Source organism: Spermophilus citellus, assembly GCF_964194105.1.
Source record: "Spermophilus citellus genome assembly, chromosome: 18".
In the NCBI taxonomy this organism is placed as follows: domain Eukaryota; kingdom Metazoa; phylum Chordata; class Mammalia; order Rodentia; family Sciuridae; genus Spermophilus; species Spermophilus citellus.
Window position 1 is genome coordinate 10,945,935 of NC_138200.1, and position 15,057 is coordinate 10,960,991.

Genomic DNA, 15,057 nt, shown 5'->3' on the forward strand with positions numbered 1-15,057 from the left:
GGGGCGGCGGAATTCCCCGGCGCCGCCAGCCTGAGCGCCCATTGGTCTACATCCCCGTCGTGACGTCACGCCAGGGAAACGGGAAAACCCCCGCGCGTCACGTGGTCGTGGGGGCGGGGCCGACCGGGAAGGGGCGTCTGAGTGCTGTGGAGAGGCCAGGCGAGCGTCACTGCCCATTACCCTGGACAGCACAACTGAAACCTGCCTAGGGCCACTCACGCCTTGCCCATTGAGCAAGCCGGGAAACTGAGCCCCTGTCTGTTTTCCTAGTAGGACTTGAGCGTGCTGTTTCTCAGGCTGGAAGGGAAGCTTCAGAAGTTGTGCTACTGAGACATGTCATTGATAATAATGATCTTTATGAAATCCCCGAGGTTTCTTCAGCTGTAAATTAGGAATGAAGTTCACATAGTGAACGGCTAAAGCTGGAATGCCAGAATGTACATTTGTTTTGTTTCTTGTTGTATCCCCAATGCAGAACACAACACAGTAGGGTAGGTGTCCAAGATTTCTGAATGAATGGATGGATGTTTTATTTGTTCTTCCCCATGGCCTCTCCAAAACACTTAGAAACGGCACAGAGTGCTTGGCACAATGGTGCACGCCTGTAATCCCAGCAACTCTGCAGGCTGAGGCAGGAGGATGGCAAATTTGGAACTCAAAAATTTAGAGAGACCCTGCCTCAAAGGCAGGGGCAGCTGGGGATGTTGCTCGGTGGTAGAGTCCCTGGGTTCAATCCCAGTAGTAAATAGATAGATAGATAGATAGATAGATAGATAGATAGATAATAAATAAATAAATGCAGAGCGCTTTGAGTCGCAAGGCTAATAACTCAGTCTGGGAATGGTGACAGCAGGAGCCCTGCTGTACACATGGAGCAGTGTGCCCACAGTGCTTGGTACCTGGCAAGAGCACCAGGAGCATTTGCTAGAATTAGGATTATTGCAGAGGAGACTGAGGCTCCAAGAGGGATCAGACTTGGCTAGATTACATCCCTAAGCCTTCCATGTTCCTGAGAAAGTAACTATTAGGTTCAAACTCAGTTGCACCCCCAGACCTCAGAGCCAGAGTTTGATATCCTCCCTGTTTGCTTGTGAAAAATCTGGACGTTCCAATTCTTCTCTTCATGACCCATGTGGACTAATTGATCCATTCAACATACACTTATTTAACTGGGCACAGTGATGCACACCTGTACTCCCAGCAGCTCAGGAGGCTGAGGCATGAGGATTGAAAGTTCAAAGCCAGCCTCAGCAACTTAGTGAGACCCTGTCTCAAGATGAAACTAAAAAGGGCTGGGGATGTGGCTCAGTGGTTAGGCACCCCTGGGTTCAATCCCTGGTATGTGTTATTTAGCATGACCTGTGTGCTGTAACTTGCATGGGCAGTAGGGCACAGGGCTCAGAAGCTCAGACCTTGTAGCTTTTCATATACAGCAGTGATTCTCAAAAGTGTGGCCTCCAACCTTTCAGGTGATTGCTGGAGGGCCAAGTTGGAGAATTAATGCTATCGAGCAAACTTCATCTTGCAAAGGACCAGATAGCAAATGGGTTAGGCTTTAGGTTTTGAGGGCCAGGTGGTCTCAACTGACAAATCTTCCATTGCACACAACCAGCCAACAGCAGTACAAAAGTAATGAGTGTAGCCAGGCATGGTGGGGCACACCTGTAATCCAGGGACTCCAGAGAATTGCAATTCAAGGTCAGCCTCAGCAACTTAGTAAAACCCTCTCTCAAAATAAAAATAAAAAGGACTGGGATATAGCTCAGCAATAAGGCACCACTGGGTTCAATCCCCAGTTCCAAAAAAAGAAGAAAGAAAGAAAAAGAAGTAATGAGTGTGGCTATGGGCTATGTTCCAACAACATATTATTTTATGGATATCACAAGTGAAATTTCACTGGGAATGTAGCTCAGAGGCAGGACACTTGCCTAGCATGTATGAGGCCAGTGTTCAGTTTCCAATACTGAAAAAAAGAAGTTATAAAATAATGAAATTTCATATAATTTTCACATAAAGCAATATATTCTTTCTTCCTGCCAGGTGGGTTATGTGCTGACATCATAATGTGGCTGGCGAGAGGCACACCCCACAGTGGCATGAAACTAATTCTTACACTGTGAGCCACAAAAGGAGCATGAGAGATTCTTCTTTAGATTTTAACAACCACTTAAAAATGTAAAAATAATACAAAAACTAGTGGAAAACTGAGCCCCCGCCTGGATTTGGCATGTAGGCCTTATAGAGGTTGTGCTTTGAGGACTGGAATCAGACTGACTGCGTTCAAATCCTAGACCTCAATTGCTGTGTGACTTCAGATAACTGATTTCATCTCTGAACTTGTTTCCCAGCTGTAGAGTGGGTCTTCAGTAGGACAGCTGTGGGAATTAAATACTGATAATATGCTGGATATGGTGGCACATGCCTATAGTCCCTCCTCCCTAGGCAGGAGGAGCCTAGGAATTTGAGGGTCAGTTGGAGCAACGTGGGACCCCATCTCAAAACAATCTATTCATCATCGTAATAGTAGTGGTACACCCTTGGATGTAGCTCTTCCCCGTGACAGGTGTACCGTCCTACACACTTTAGGTCCTCAGTACTTGCATTGCAATGTTTGTATGACCTTGGACAAATTCCTTCATTTCTGCAGGGCTGTTTCCTCATCTGCTAGATGAGGCTGAACAGCAAGCTTCACAGGATTGCTGTGAACGCTCCATTTACAGACTTATTACACATGATGTGGGGACAATGGTGCATGCCTGTACTCTCCGCTACTTGGAAGGCTGAAACAGGAGGATTGCAAGTTCAAGGCCAGCCTGGGCAACTTACCAAGACCCTGTCTCAAAATAAAAAGGGGCTGCAGATACAGCTCAGTGGTAGAGCACTGCTGGGTTCAATCTCCAGGGGTGGGAAAAAAGTGTCACATTCTGTTCAACAGTGCCAGGCACAGTTCTAAAAGCTGGGGACATAACAAGGGACATAACAGACAAAAGCCCTTGCCATCAAGGAGCCAAAATCCAAGAGAGACGTAAAATAGATAAATAACTACACATCTGGTGGTGATGCTACTGTAGAAGAAAAGAGCAGTAAATATGAATAGAATTTGGGGGGACACTGGGAGGGTCTGAGGTGACATTTGAGGAGAGATCTGAAGGTAAGGGATCCATCCATGTGGATAACTGGGGGGAGCATGTTCAGGGTACAGGGAAGAAGTGCAAAGGCCCTGAGGTAGGGAAATGTGTAGCTTAAGAGCAGTGACGAAGGTGAAGCTGGCCAGCGGGGCAGCCTGGGCCACGTGGGAGGCCCTCAGCAACCTAGCAAGATCCTGTCTCAAAAAATGAAAAGGACTGGGGATGTGGTTCAGGGGTTAAGCACCCCTGGGTTTAATCCCTGGTACCAAAACACCAAGAGTGGAGAGGAAACTGGAGCAGTGACTGAGGGAAGAGGTAGAGATTGGGCCAGCACGACTGGCTGGCAGGGAGTGGGGACACAGAGTGACATTCAGTTCAATGGGTAAAGCACACCACATTAGGTGCTTAGACTAGAGCCTGGCTCCTGGGGACCGACAAACAGCGGCTCCTATTATGTCAGGCCCATGAGCCCACCAGATTCCCCTCTGCTTCTTGTCAGGACTCATGCTTGTTGAATGAATAACTGAACGCATGCCCTGAGGATTTCTGTAGGCGTGCATCCACAGGGTAGGCAGCACTATTTTGGTCCCAGCACAGGAGGAGGGCCTCCGGGAGCATTTGTGGACTGTGTCTGTGTGTCCAGATGTGGGCTGAACAAGTTGCACCTTTCTGGCTGTGGCTGTGGCAGTGAATGTGCGCCAGGGAGCCAGCAGTCCACAGTCCTGGCTGTGTGCTCACAGGTCTTGGTTGAGTGGAGGAGACTGACCCATCACCCCAGTGATGACCCTGACGGGAAGGGCTGCCACCAGAGCCTAGATAGAGGACTTGGGGCTCAGGGAGGGAGGGCATCCTGGAGGTGGCGGCCCCCAAGCTGCAACCTGGAGGGTGCCCGGGGCATGAAGTTTTGAGCCGGGTATGTTCTAGGCAGGGAATGGCAAGCTAAGGAGCCCAGCAGAGCAGCCGTGCTGTGGAGCCTGGGGTCTTTCTAAGGGCACTGGGGAGCCATGGCCTGATATAGAGTGGGGCAAGGAATGAGGCAGATCTAGGTTACCTGAGGGACAGAGCTGCCCACGGTGCCACACATGGGGCTCAGTGAGTACGGACACCTCCCAGGTGCTTCCCCCGCCAGGCTCTGCAGACTGGGAAGCAAGGAGAGCCTACGACGTGGCCCTCAGCCCAGCCTCCCCTGAGCTAAGAGACCAACCCTCCCGCAGATGCAAGTGACCAGGGTCCAACCCCCTCCAGGGTGCAGGAGCCCAGCCACCTCACTCCAGCGGGCAAAGTCCCACTCGTGACACCGCAGAGGCGGCACAAGCATCACAGCGGGGAGCGGAGCAGGTCCTCGGCACGCAGCCTCCCACGCCTGGTGCTGCAGCAGCTGGGGTGCTGCTCCCTGCCACAGCTGAGGTGAGTGGCAGCACATCAGGTGCGTGTCATGACACGTCACACTGCGAGCAGGAAACCTGAGCATAGCGTCCCTCCCAGCAGCTGCCGGGAGTCAGGAGGAGGCCTCCTGTGGGCAGCGCTCCTGGCCCTGCCTGGTGGTGGGGTGGGGGCTGGCCCCCCATGGGCAGCTTCCCCGGAGTCTGTGAGACAGTTTCAGAAGCCCCTCGAGGGCAGTGGGAGGGGAGAGTGGGAGAGGGGCCTGGTCCCAAGGCGCGACTCCCTGGGGCCACTACTCCCCCCATTCTGCATCCTCCACCAGGCCGGTCTCCCTCTGGAAGCCAGGAGAGCCCCAGGCCCCAGGAGAGAGGCTCTGTGGGGCAGAGGAAGGCAGGCAGGGGGCGGCGGCTGAGCTTAAGTTAAACACCCACATGAATTTATTAAATCCAGACTGTGTTAAGGGTGGCGGTCTGGGAGGAGGGGGTGGTCGGACGAGGGACAAGACAATGGATGACTGCGGGCGTCCCACAAAGGGGCCCCGGCCCCTCCCCACCTGGCCCCCCTCGGCAGCGCCGCATCCGCATCGGCTTCACCATGATTCCCAGCAGAGCTGGGCTGGCAGGGCGTGATGGCTGGAACGGGACAGACAGACAGAGGGCGCCTCCACAACAACGAGCCCAGCCCGCCTGGGCCCCGTGTCACACGCTGGGCCCTGGCCCAAGGGGGCCTCCTGCCGCCTGCCCAATCTGTCCAGGGAGAGGGCGACAGGAAGGGGCAGCAGGGGCCAGGTTGGCAGGGGTGGTGGTCGCCAGGAACCGGAGTGGACGAGGAGGACCAGTAGGGCTAATCCTTTTTCTTGTCCTCTGCTGGCTTTGGAGGGGCGTCCTGGGGCTCAGTGGCGGGGCTGGCCCCCAGACTGGGCTGGGTGGGCAGGGACGCGGGGGCCTCCTCCCTGGCAGCGGTGGCTGTGGGGGCTGATGGTGCGAGGGCCCCTGCTGCCGTGGGGGCCTGGGCCACGAGGGCAGCGGCTGCGGGGTCCTCGCCGCTCATGCCAAACTCATTCACGCGGGTGGGGTCGACGCGGTAGATCCACCGTTGGTAGAGGTAGATGAAGAAGACCACGTCTGCGGACGGCAGCGGGGACAGGGTCCTCAGGCCTGGGCTCGCCCACATGCCAGCCCCAGCCCAGGGCTGTCACCCCCCGACCCGGGGCCTGAGCCCCGTCCCCAGGCCTCACCGTCCCGTAGGCAGCCGATCCGGTACATGACGGGCATCTTGATGACAAAGGCGAACAGGTCATCGATGAAGGTGTTCAGGGCCTTGTAGGTGAGCATGCGCCACGGCAGGTGGGCCACGGACTTGAGCTTATAGTTGATAAAGAGCTGGGGTGTCATGGTGATGAAGCCTGTGAGAGAGTGGAGGGCACCCTGAGTGCGGGGACGCGGGTGCTCCTGGCCTTGGCGTGCTCCACGGCCCCGGCGACCTGCCCCACTGGCCTCCCCGCCATCCACAACCCCACCGCATCCCGCCTTGGGGCATTTGCATGTCCTCTGCCTCTGCCGTGAGATCTTTGTGTGGTCCCGTCCCTGGCACTGTTCAGCCCGGGTTTGGACACCGTCCCAACAGGGGCCTCCCCAGTTCCCTCTAAGTGGCACCCGCGGTCTGCCCTCCTCACCACAAATGGGGCCAGGGCGCCCCTAGGCCCCCACATCCCACCTCTCTACCCTGGGTACCGCTCTGTGGGAAGGTCTGCCTCCCCTAATGGTGGCCAAGCCTGGGGAGAGCAGGCCCAACTGACTCGATCCCCACTGTGTTCTGGTACTGCCCAGAGGGGGCCTGGGACTGTCCACCAGCAAGGCCCTGCCCCGTCGGCGGGGCTCACCAAAGGTCAGCAGGAAGCCGTAGAGCATGCTCAGCACCCAGGAGTACCAGCCCTTGTGCTCCAGGTACAGGAGGCTGTAGACGGCGTAGCAGCCCAGGAGCGGGAAGAGGATCCATGACAGGTACCGGAAGGCCATCTGTGGGGTCACAGGCAGGGCTGTGGCTGGCTCTGAGGGCCCCACCTAGCACCCTTGTTCCCAATCCACACCTGGCCTGGCAAGTTGGGCTGGGGGAATTTCCAGGTAGCCCTGGGAACTCTGGACTTGGCCAGGAAGTAGATACGGCAGGCAGGGGACACAGGGTGTGGCATAGGCCCTAAAGTGTGGGCTCAGCAGCTGGCAGGCTCATGGCTCAGTCCCCGCTCCTCAGGAGTGTAGCTGCTTGGACACTGTTCCCTGGGGCTGCAGGGGACACTCACGTCGTCGTACACCTTGGTAGAGGACTCGATGTATGTGGACTTGTCTTTGAAGGTCGGGCAGGGGAAGATCCCCGCCACCCTGTGCTCCCGGTCCAGCTGCACACAGGAAAGAAGTGGTGTCAGCGGTGGCCCTGGCCCCTGAGGCCCCCAAGCCAGAACCAGACCATGCCCTCCCCACTGTTCCCAGTTCCCCTGGCCGACGTATGACCCAAAAAAATCCCCTGGTGTGAAAATCCCCTCGTCCTGGAGTGCAGCAGCGTCGGGAAAGCCCCAGAGGCCAGCTCCAGGCCCAGGCTGGGAGGAGGCCCCCGCCCCTGACCGGCCCCGACGTACCCGGACGTCCATGACCTTGGTGATCTTCCACAGGTCGATGAGAACCCCGATGAAGACGCTGACCTGGACCACAAAGTTGGTCTCGTTGTCCAGGATGTAGAGGAGGACCACGAAGGACTGGAAAACGCCGAAGAACACGGAGCGCACGGACAGGCCCTCCAGGGACTGCCGGCTGTTCCAGAACTGGATATCTGCGAGCCGAGGAGGGGCGTGAGGGCCCTCCACGGGCAGGCGAGCACTGCGCTCCCCCAGGAAGGGCCTCTCTGCACTGGTGGCCTCCACGCCATGAGCAGGCAGGACCTCTGAGGTCCTCATGCAGAACAGGAGCACCCAGTGCCCCCCGGGTGCTGTCCCTCGTCTGATGGTCAGACAGATGCTCATTGTGCACAGTGCTGGGGGTCACAGCCGGGTGGGGTGGAGCCTGGACAGATGCTGGCCTGCCACACCACGGCCCACCCTGCCTCCCGGGATAGGAAGGTCTGGGGCACAGGCTTGGGGACCTCCTCCAGCTCCCCTCTTGCTAAACCATGAAGGAAATGGACTGTGGACACCCTTGGGCTCTAGTCTCCAACCTGGGGAACTCAGGTCAACCACACCCCTCTGAGCCCAGCCAGGCTGACAGGGTGACAAGCGCAACCACAGGAGGGCCACACCACAGCCTGGCTCACAGCAGCAAGGCCAGGCCGCAGTCACACAGGGCCCACTGGCACTCGGGGCTGTGGACCTGGCCCACTTTCTCAGCCCACTGGTAAGAATGGTGGGGAGACGAGTTCTGGTGGGAGGGGTGGCTGAGTCCCTCCTGGGGCGGAAGGCCACTGCTCCACTCCCGCAGGGACCAAGAGGAGCGCCCACACCTCCATGAGCTTCCTCCCTGTTCTGGACAGGAAGAGCCCAGCAGACCTGCCCAGGGTGGGCAGAGGGTTTGGTGAGGCAGTGTCTAGTGAAGCTCCATGTGACAGCTGACCAGGTCCCCATGGAGGTCACATCAGGGACTGCAGTGGGACACTACGTTCTTCTGGACAGTAGGTGCAGGCACCCCCTCCTCCTGGGGAACCTGGCCTCGAGGGTAAAACGGGCTGGAACTGTGGGTGACATTGGCAAATGGCCTAAGCTCTGACCTCTGCCTCCTCTGTTGTATCTGAGGGACGATGACAGCCTCCTCAGGGCCAGCATGGTTGTCCTCAGAACTCGGCCTTCAGGGGACTCCTGCCTTCCCGCCAGGAGGGCGGGGGGCTGGCGGGAGACAGCCTGCCAGGCAGACCGGGAGCCGCTCTGGGGCTTCCCTGCTCTAGGCCTTGGAGTTCCCCGGCCTGTTCCTGCTGGTGCCATCCTGGCCTCAGCCTGAGCAGCAGGTCCAACCCCTCCCTCAGCTGGTGGGTGGGAGTTTCTGGGTTGGGACTTTTGGGGTCACTGTCCCTCCCCAGCTCACCAGGCTTCTGGAAACTGGAGCCGAGAGATCCCAGGTAGGGGGAGGTATGGGGAGGAAAGGGCACCCCGATTCCCTGCCCTGCGCCCTCCCATCCCCAGGCCCCACAGGTCTCTCAGAGCCCTGGGGTCCCACACCTACCGTTCTTGAAGGCCAGGAACTCAAAGACACTGTGGACGATGGACACAATGATGGTGAGCGCCAGAAGGTAGGGGTTGGTCTCCAGGAGGGCAACCTGGGGGAAGGGCCATGAGTACTGCCCGCTCCTGCTCAGAGCTGCCCTCCTGTCCCAGGGCACCCAGACAGGCCCCGCTGACAACCCCCAGGCCCGCCCCTGGGGCCTTCCAGAGAGGAAGAGCCAGCACCAGCCAGGACAGCTGGTCAGAGAAGGACACACGGGGACGAAGGCATGATACAGAGACGGGAGAAGACACAGGGAGAGGCAGAGACAGGGAGAGAGGTGGGGCAAGGGACATGGAGGGACAGCGAGGAACAGAAACCCAACGGCAACCACAGCCCCAGGCACACAGAGCCTAGTTTCAATGTCACGCAGCCAGATGGCCACGGGAAGGCACTTAGGGCAGTGATGTGAAGTCGCGGAGACAGGGTGGGGCGGGTCCAGATCCAGAGGGCCCGGCCCAGTGACAGGCTGACAGAGCTGGCGGCAGGGGCCCAGGCCAGCCAGGGCCCTGCAGGAAGGGTCCAGGCGGCTTGAACTGGGGGCAGGAGAGGCTGCAGGGAGTCCCCAGCCCACGGGCCACTTCCCCTTGGCCTCTGCAGCCAGGAGGAGCCAGCTCACCTTCACCGAGTCCTGCTCCTCGTCTGACTGCTCGTACAGCTCGTCGCCCAGGAAGTTCCAGGGCGACTTGGTGCTCTGGGCCGCGTAGAGCTGCCAGCGCCAGAGCGACAGCGGGCAGAAGGAGACGCGCAGTGGCAGGCTGGCCAGGCTCTCGTTGATGGGGTAGTAGTCCTTCTGCAGGTTCCAGTAGTCGTTGAAGTAAATGATGGGGTAGTAGTCCCCGCTGACCGCGTCGAACTTCACGTCTGGGGGCACAGGGCGGGGCACTGCTCAGCCAGCTGGGAACAGGGACCCAGGATGGCCCCTCTGACAAACACTGGAGGCCAGGGGGCATTTCTGGGCTGTGTGAGAGCCCCTGACCTCAGCAGAGGGGCCTGGGTGGAAGGTCGCAGCCAGGTGCCCCGGGGTGACCCCATGTCCTGGGCTTTACGGAATCAGTCAGAACCGCCTCAGCTGCCAAAGCCGGCAGCGGGTGCATTCTTTGAAAATGCTTGTGAGGGTGAAACCTGCTGCAGACAGATTGGCACCCGGCAGCTGGTCACCAGTGGTAGCCGGTCCTGGGTCACCAGGGGCGTAGGAGTGAGAGGAGAGCAGAGGCAAGACAGGGCTGGGAGTCCAGGGAGGGCAAGGACTTAGGAAGGTCTCCCGGGGTGAGGCAGGAAATGCACTCGAGCACCCTCCCAGGCCTCTGCAGGCTGCCGCTGGGCTGGGCTTACACTGGTCCAGCGGGGGCGGCACGCTGCCCTTCACCCACGGCGTGTGATCGTCCACGATGTTGATGGTGATGTTGGGGTGCCAGTGGGAAATCACCTCCACGGGCCCGTAGTCCTCAGCCCTCTGCGGGGAGATGGGGATGGGAGTGGGCTCGGGGCAGCACAGGGGCTGGTGGCAGCCGCTCCACACACCTCCTCCTGAACACCCGACTGTCATGATGGCTGGATCTCCACAACCACAGCCAGGGGCAGAGGACTCGCCCTGGCCCCCCCAAGGCCAGTCTTCAGACCCCCGAGATCCTCTTACCCGGGGGACAGAAAAGCAAAGCCCACAGAGGTAGGGGCAAGGTCCTGCCTTGAGGTGGAGGCTCCACAGGCTCCTAAGTGGCATCCCTCCTCCTCCTAGGACCACCCAGGAGGCAAGGTTCCCTTCCTGTGGGTCCCCCTGCTGCCCAGCCCACCAGGACCTGCAGCCACAGCTCCCGCTGGCCGCATCCCCGGGCCTCTCCTCTGCGCCACCAGCCTGGGTGTGAGTCCCGCCCCACCACTGCTTGGCTGAGACTTAGGCACGTGGCCCCATGTGAAATGGAACTGGTGCAGGACCCCCTCACAGAGCCAGCGAGAGGCGTACCGGTAGACCTCCCCACTCCACCTGATTCCCGACCCCTTTCCAGGTAAGGAAAGAGAGGCTGAGGGAGGTGTGGTGGACCAGCACATCCCAGCTCAGGGGAGCCGTGAGCCATGGGGCTGCCAGCTGGGGGTGACCAACCCAGCTGGTCCCTGTGACGCCCACAGCCCCACTCAGTTACCTTGATCATTTCTGGGTCGGCTTCCGTCTCTCCCGTCAGCAGGTTTTTGGTTTTCTGAAATCGCCTGCGCTTATATTTGTTGATCACTGCGGGTGGCGGGGGAGGGGAAAGATGGGGACGTGAGGCCTCGGGCACCTACATGTCCAGAGCCAGGCCTCTGCTCACCCAGCGGAGGACGCCACTGCCTGCACCATACATCCGATGGTCCTCTGGCCTCTCCACCCACCCAGCCAGCCCAGGGCCCCCTCCTGGATGACAGGGCTTGCCTTCTCACTGGCCTCTCAGAGGCCACGCCCCCTGACCTCTGTCGGGGGAGTGATGGGTGGGCAGCAACCTGAGCTGACCTCCATCACCCCTGCCTGGGCCTCTGGATGGCTGCTCCATCTCCCTGTGACCGTCCCCTGCGGTCTTCATGGGTGGCCCCTTCTCAGCCTGCAAGTCCCAGGTTAACTGTCCCATCCTCTCAGCGACTCCCCTGAGCACACTTCCCCTCCTAGCTGTTTCCATCACAACCCTTGGCGATGCAAGCCCACTGCCCCTCTGTCCCACCCAAGCCCACGCAGCAGTCAGGGCTGATTTCAAACACTGATGCGCACACCGCAGGCTGGGATGGCCGCGCACGCGGTCATGACGAGGCAGGCTGCAGACGGAGCCTGGAGAAGGCCTGGAGCTCCAACATGAGAGGCGTCCCGGGGCCGTGACACCCCAGCCAGGGCCGCCCCCACTCCTCTCACGAAGGCCCCAGGCTCTGTGAGCCCTGCCCTGGGCACTGCCAGGACTCGCTGGGAAGGGGGGCGCTCGCTCGTGCCCGCCGCCCCACTCCTGGCCAAGAGGGCATCTTCTTATTCCCTTTCATGGGGAAGAAGAGCTGCCTGTGACCTTCTCCTGCTGTGACCTTCTGCGTCCTGCCCGCAGCCAGGGAGGGAGGGGAGCTGGTCAAGGGAGCTGGCCACGAGGGCTCCGGAGACAGCCCTGCATCTGACTCCTGCAAGCTAAGGGATGCCGGGTCGAGTCCCTCCCTGGGCTCTGGAAAGGAGGACCAGGCCTGCTGTCGCTAACACGAACGCCACCGTCTCTCCAAACCAGCTCATCTGAAGCTGGGCCTGGGGTGTGCACCTGCAGGTCCAGTGTTTGGAGGGCCGAGGCAGGAGAGTCACTTGAGCCCAGGAGATCAGGACCAGCCTGGGAAACACTGGGAGACCCCATCTCAAAAAAGAAAGAAAAGAGAAAGGAAGGAAGAAAGGAAGGAAGGAAGAGAGAGAATTAACTAATTTGAGACCTGGCCCCATGTCCCAGGAGAGCAGTGAGCACTGAGGGTGGGCATCCTAGAGAAGGAACTCTAGAAGGACATGCCCTGCGCCATCTTCACCTGGGAGAGGCGGCCAGGGAGGGAGGGGGCGGTGCTGGGCGGGAGCATGGAGAGGGCCCGGCTCTAATAGGAGATGGGCCCGGCTGCCATGGGGAGCAAAGAGCCTCCTGTTCTCCAGATTTAGCTTCTAGAGCTGCATCACCCAGCGTGGGGTCCCCGGCCCATGCGACCACCTGAGCACTGAAAGCATGGCTGGTCAGCGGGAGGCGGGCTGTGAGCGTGGCATGCTCTTGGCCTCACGTTCGTTCCCACACTGATTCCACGTGGAAATGACAGGTGCCACTGAGCTCAACCTTGTTGCCATTAACATAAATCCGCTGGTTTCATTTGCCCCTTTACTGCTGGCTCTTTTCCAGGAGGAACTGCAAGCCTCTGGCTCACACTGCACCTCCCCACACAGGGCTACTCTGGACCCGGATGCTGGCCTTTGGGGAATGAAAGGGGCTTTTTTGATCACATCCTCATTCTTCACCCTGTGGCAAAGGTAGCAAAGTCCAAGTCCTTCCATGTCCCTTCTCTGAGGGGTCCCAGCACAGACTGGGGCTGGGGGTGGCCTGGGTGGCCTTAGTTGGCTTTTCAGTCTACTGGCTGTAGCGCCTTCTTTATAGACATTTTGACATCTGTCACACTGCCCATGAGCAACCTCACTGCGCAAGCCACACTCCCCCAAGTCAAAACCCCAGCAAACACAGGCACAGACAGCTCACCAGGATGATCAGGTGAGCAGCAAGCGAAGGTAGCAGGACCACCTGGGCTACATGCAGAGCAACCTCTGAGGTATCACACAATTTGACCCCGAGCCTGACCCCGACACATCCGCGGGACCATCCTGGTAGGTCACAGCCTCTCAGGCCACCTCTCCCACCTCTTCCCAGCTCCTTCTCAGGGAAGCTGGCCGGCCAGCTGATCGCGCTCCCAGGCACACTGGCTTAGAACGTGTCTGGCAAACTCCAGGGGACTTTTCCAAGTCAGTTTTGGGGACTGACATGAGCTCACCGACTTTCTTTTACAGAATGACCATCCTTCAGGATCTTTTTTTAACAAAGGGAACAGGGAAGGCCTGACGCATATGAAAACCATGACATCTGTCACAGTGCTACCCCAAACTGCCAGGTGGGTCTGACCAAGCCCACAGGGATGCTGGGAATAGTGCTCAATAAAATAAAAGTTCCAGGGAGTAAATAAAACCCAAGGTAGGGGAACAGGGAGTGGGGTTTCAGAAGAGCCATTCTCCAGAGCTGCTGGAACCCAGGGACAGTGAGGTTTCTCTGGGTGCCAACAGGAGACCATGGACTCAAGGAAGTAGCCCAAAAAAGCCAGGTAAAGACAATTATTAGCTTCCTGGAAAATGTGAAGTTAGGCAGAAAGGAATTTAAAAAAAGGCGACTCACTGAATGGCTCAGACACGAATAACAGTCACATAGTCAAAAACGTTTAAGAAAAGTGCTGGGGCTGCAGCCCAGGGGTACAGCACCCCTGGGTTCAATCCTCAGGACCAACAACAAAAAAAGAAACCCCAGTATTAACTTGTCAGTGGGAGCCCTGGGGTGAAGGAGCAGGATAAAGAGCTCAGTGGGGGCTGGGGATGTGGCTCAAGCGGTAGCACGCTCGTCTGGCATGCGTGCGGCCCGGGTTCGATCCTCAGCACCACATACCAACAAAGATGTTGTGTCCACCGAGAACTAAAAAATAAATATTAAAAATTCTCTCTCTCTCTCTCTCTCTCTCTCCCCCCTCTCTCACTCTCTCTTTAAAAAAAAAAAAAAAAAAAAAAAGGAGCTCAGTGGATCTCTACTGAGGCTGGCTGTGGTGGCCAGGAGGAGGAGAAGGGGCGGATGGGAGCCTGGGCTTGGCGCACCTGATGTAGTATTTGTTTTCTTTTTTTTTTTTTTTAGTTTTCGGCGGACACAACATCTCTGTTTGTATGTGGTGCTGAGGATCGAACCCAGGCCGCATGCATGCCAGGCGATTGCGCTACCACTTGAGCCACATCCCCAGCCCCCTGACATAGTATTTGAATTTTAAACCATATATGTGCAATAGGAGATCTAAAAAATAGTCAGCCAGATGCGCTGAGTGGAGAGAAATAAAAGTGGTTTCCATACAGGCTGTGTCAGAAGTCACGAACAGCCAGGTGCAGTGGCCCACATCTGTAATCCCAGAACTCGGGAGGCTGAGGCAGGAGGATCACAAGTTTGACACCAGCCTGGGCAACTCAGCAAGACCCTGTCTAAAACTGAAAAAAGGGCTGGGGATGTGTCTCTGTGGCTGGGCTCAATCCCTGCACACACACAAAAGAGGCCGCAAGCATCCAGCTCTGCCCAGGATCAGTTGATGGTGCCCTGAGGTTTGTCCACCCAATCAAGATTCTCCCAGAGCGTGCCTAGCACTGCCCGGGCCACCAGGCCACATGAAAGTAGGGGGACAGTCCTTGAAACAGAAGACCCCTCACCATGCCTTCCTCAGGGACGAGCTGGGCTCAGACCTTACTGCAGGACCCAAATGACCAGGCCACCTGGGAGCCAGGCACCGTTCCACAAAACGCACACAGAGACTCCCCCAAAGGCAGTGTGCGCCCCCAGCACCTGCACACAGAGGCTGTACCACCACAAACAACGAAAAAGATGCCATTCCCATGCCAAGCCCTGTCCCGCTCCCCTGCCATGTACCCTGCTCTGTCCACAGGGCACCTGAGCATCAGCTTCACCAGCCCAGGCCGTGCGCGAGTCACCTGCCACCCTGGCACACTCTCTCCCTCCTGAAGTCCCCGCCTCCACCTGCTCTTCCCAGCCCACTCC

General features: G+C 58.2%; 1 protein-coding gene across 1 annotated transcript in view; it reads right to left on the bottom strand.

Annotated features, from left to right (window-relative positions):
* Positions 1-4,925: 4,925 nt before the first annotated feature.
* The window catches only part of CLPTM1 (CLPTM1 regulator of GABA type A receptor forward trafficking), a 29,057-nt gene continuing 18,925 nt past the window's right edge, over positions 4,926-15,057 (bottom strand). Inside the window, exons 6-14 of the mRNA XM_081275436.1 lie at positions 10,891-10,976; positions 10,085-10,205; positions 9,369-9,613; positions 8,711-8,804; positions 7,144-7,334; positions 6,811-6,906; positions 6,394-6,529; positions 5,749-5,916; positions 4,926-5,635 (exon numbers count right to left, since the gene is read on the bottom strand). Coding sequence (XP_081131562.1) covers positions 5,355-5,635; positions 5,749-5,916; positions 6,394-6,529; positions 6,811-6,906; positions 7,144-7,334; positions 8,711-8,804; positions 9,369-9,613; positions 10,085-10,205; positions 10,891-10,976 — 1,418 coding nt within the window. The 3' untranslated portion in view covers positions 4,926-5,354. The remainder of the gene's footprint in view (positions 5,636-5,748; positions 5,917-6,393; positions 6,530-6,810; positions 6,907-7,143; positions 7,335-8,710; positions 8,805-9,368; positions 9,614-10,084; positions 10,206-10,890; positions 10,977-15,057) is intronic.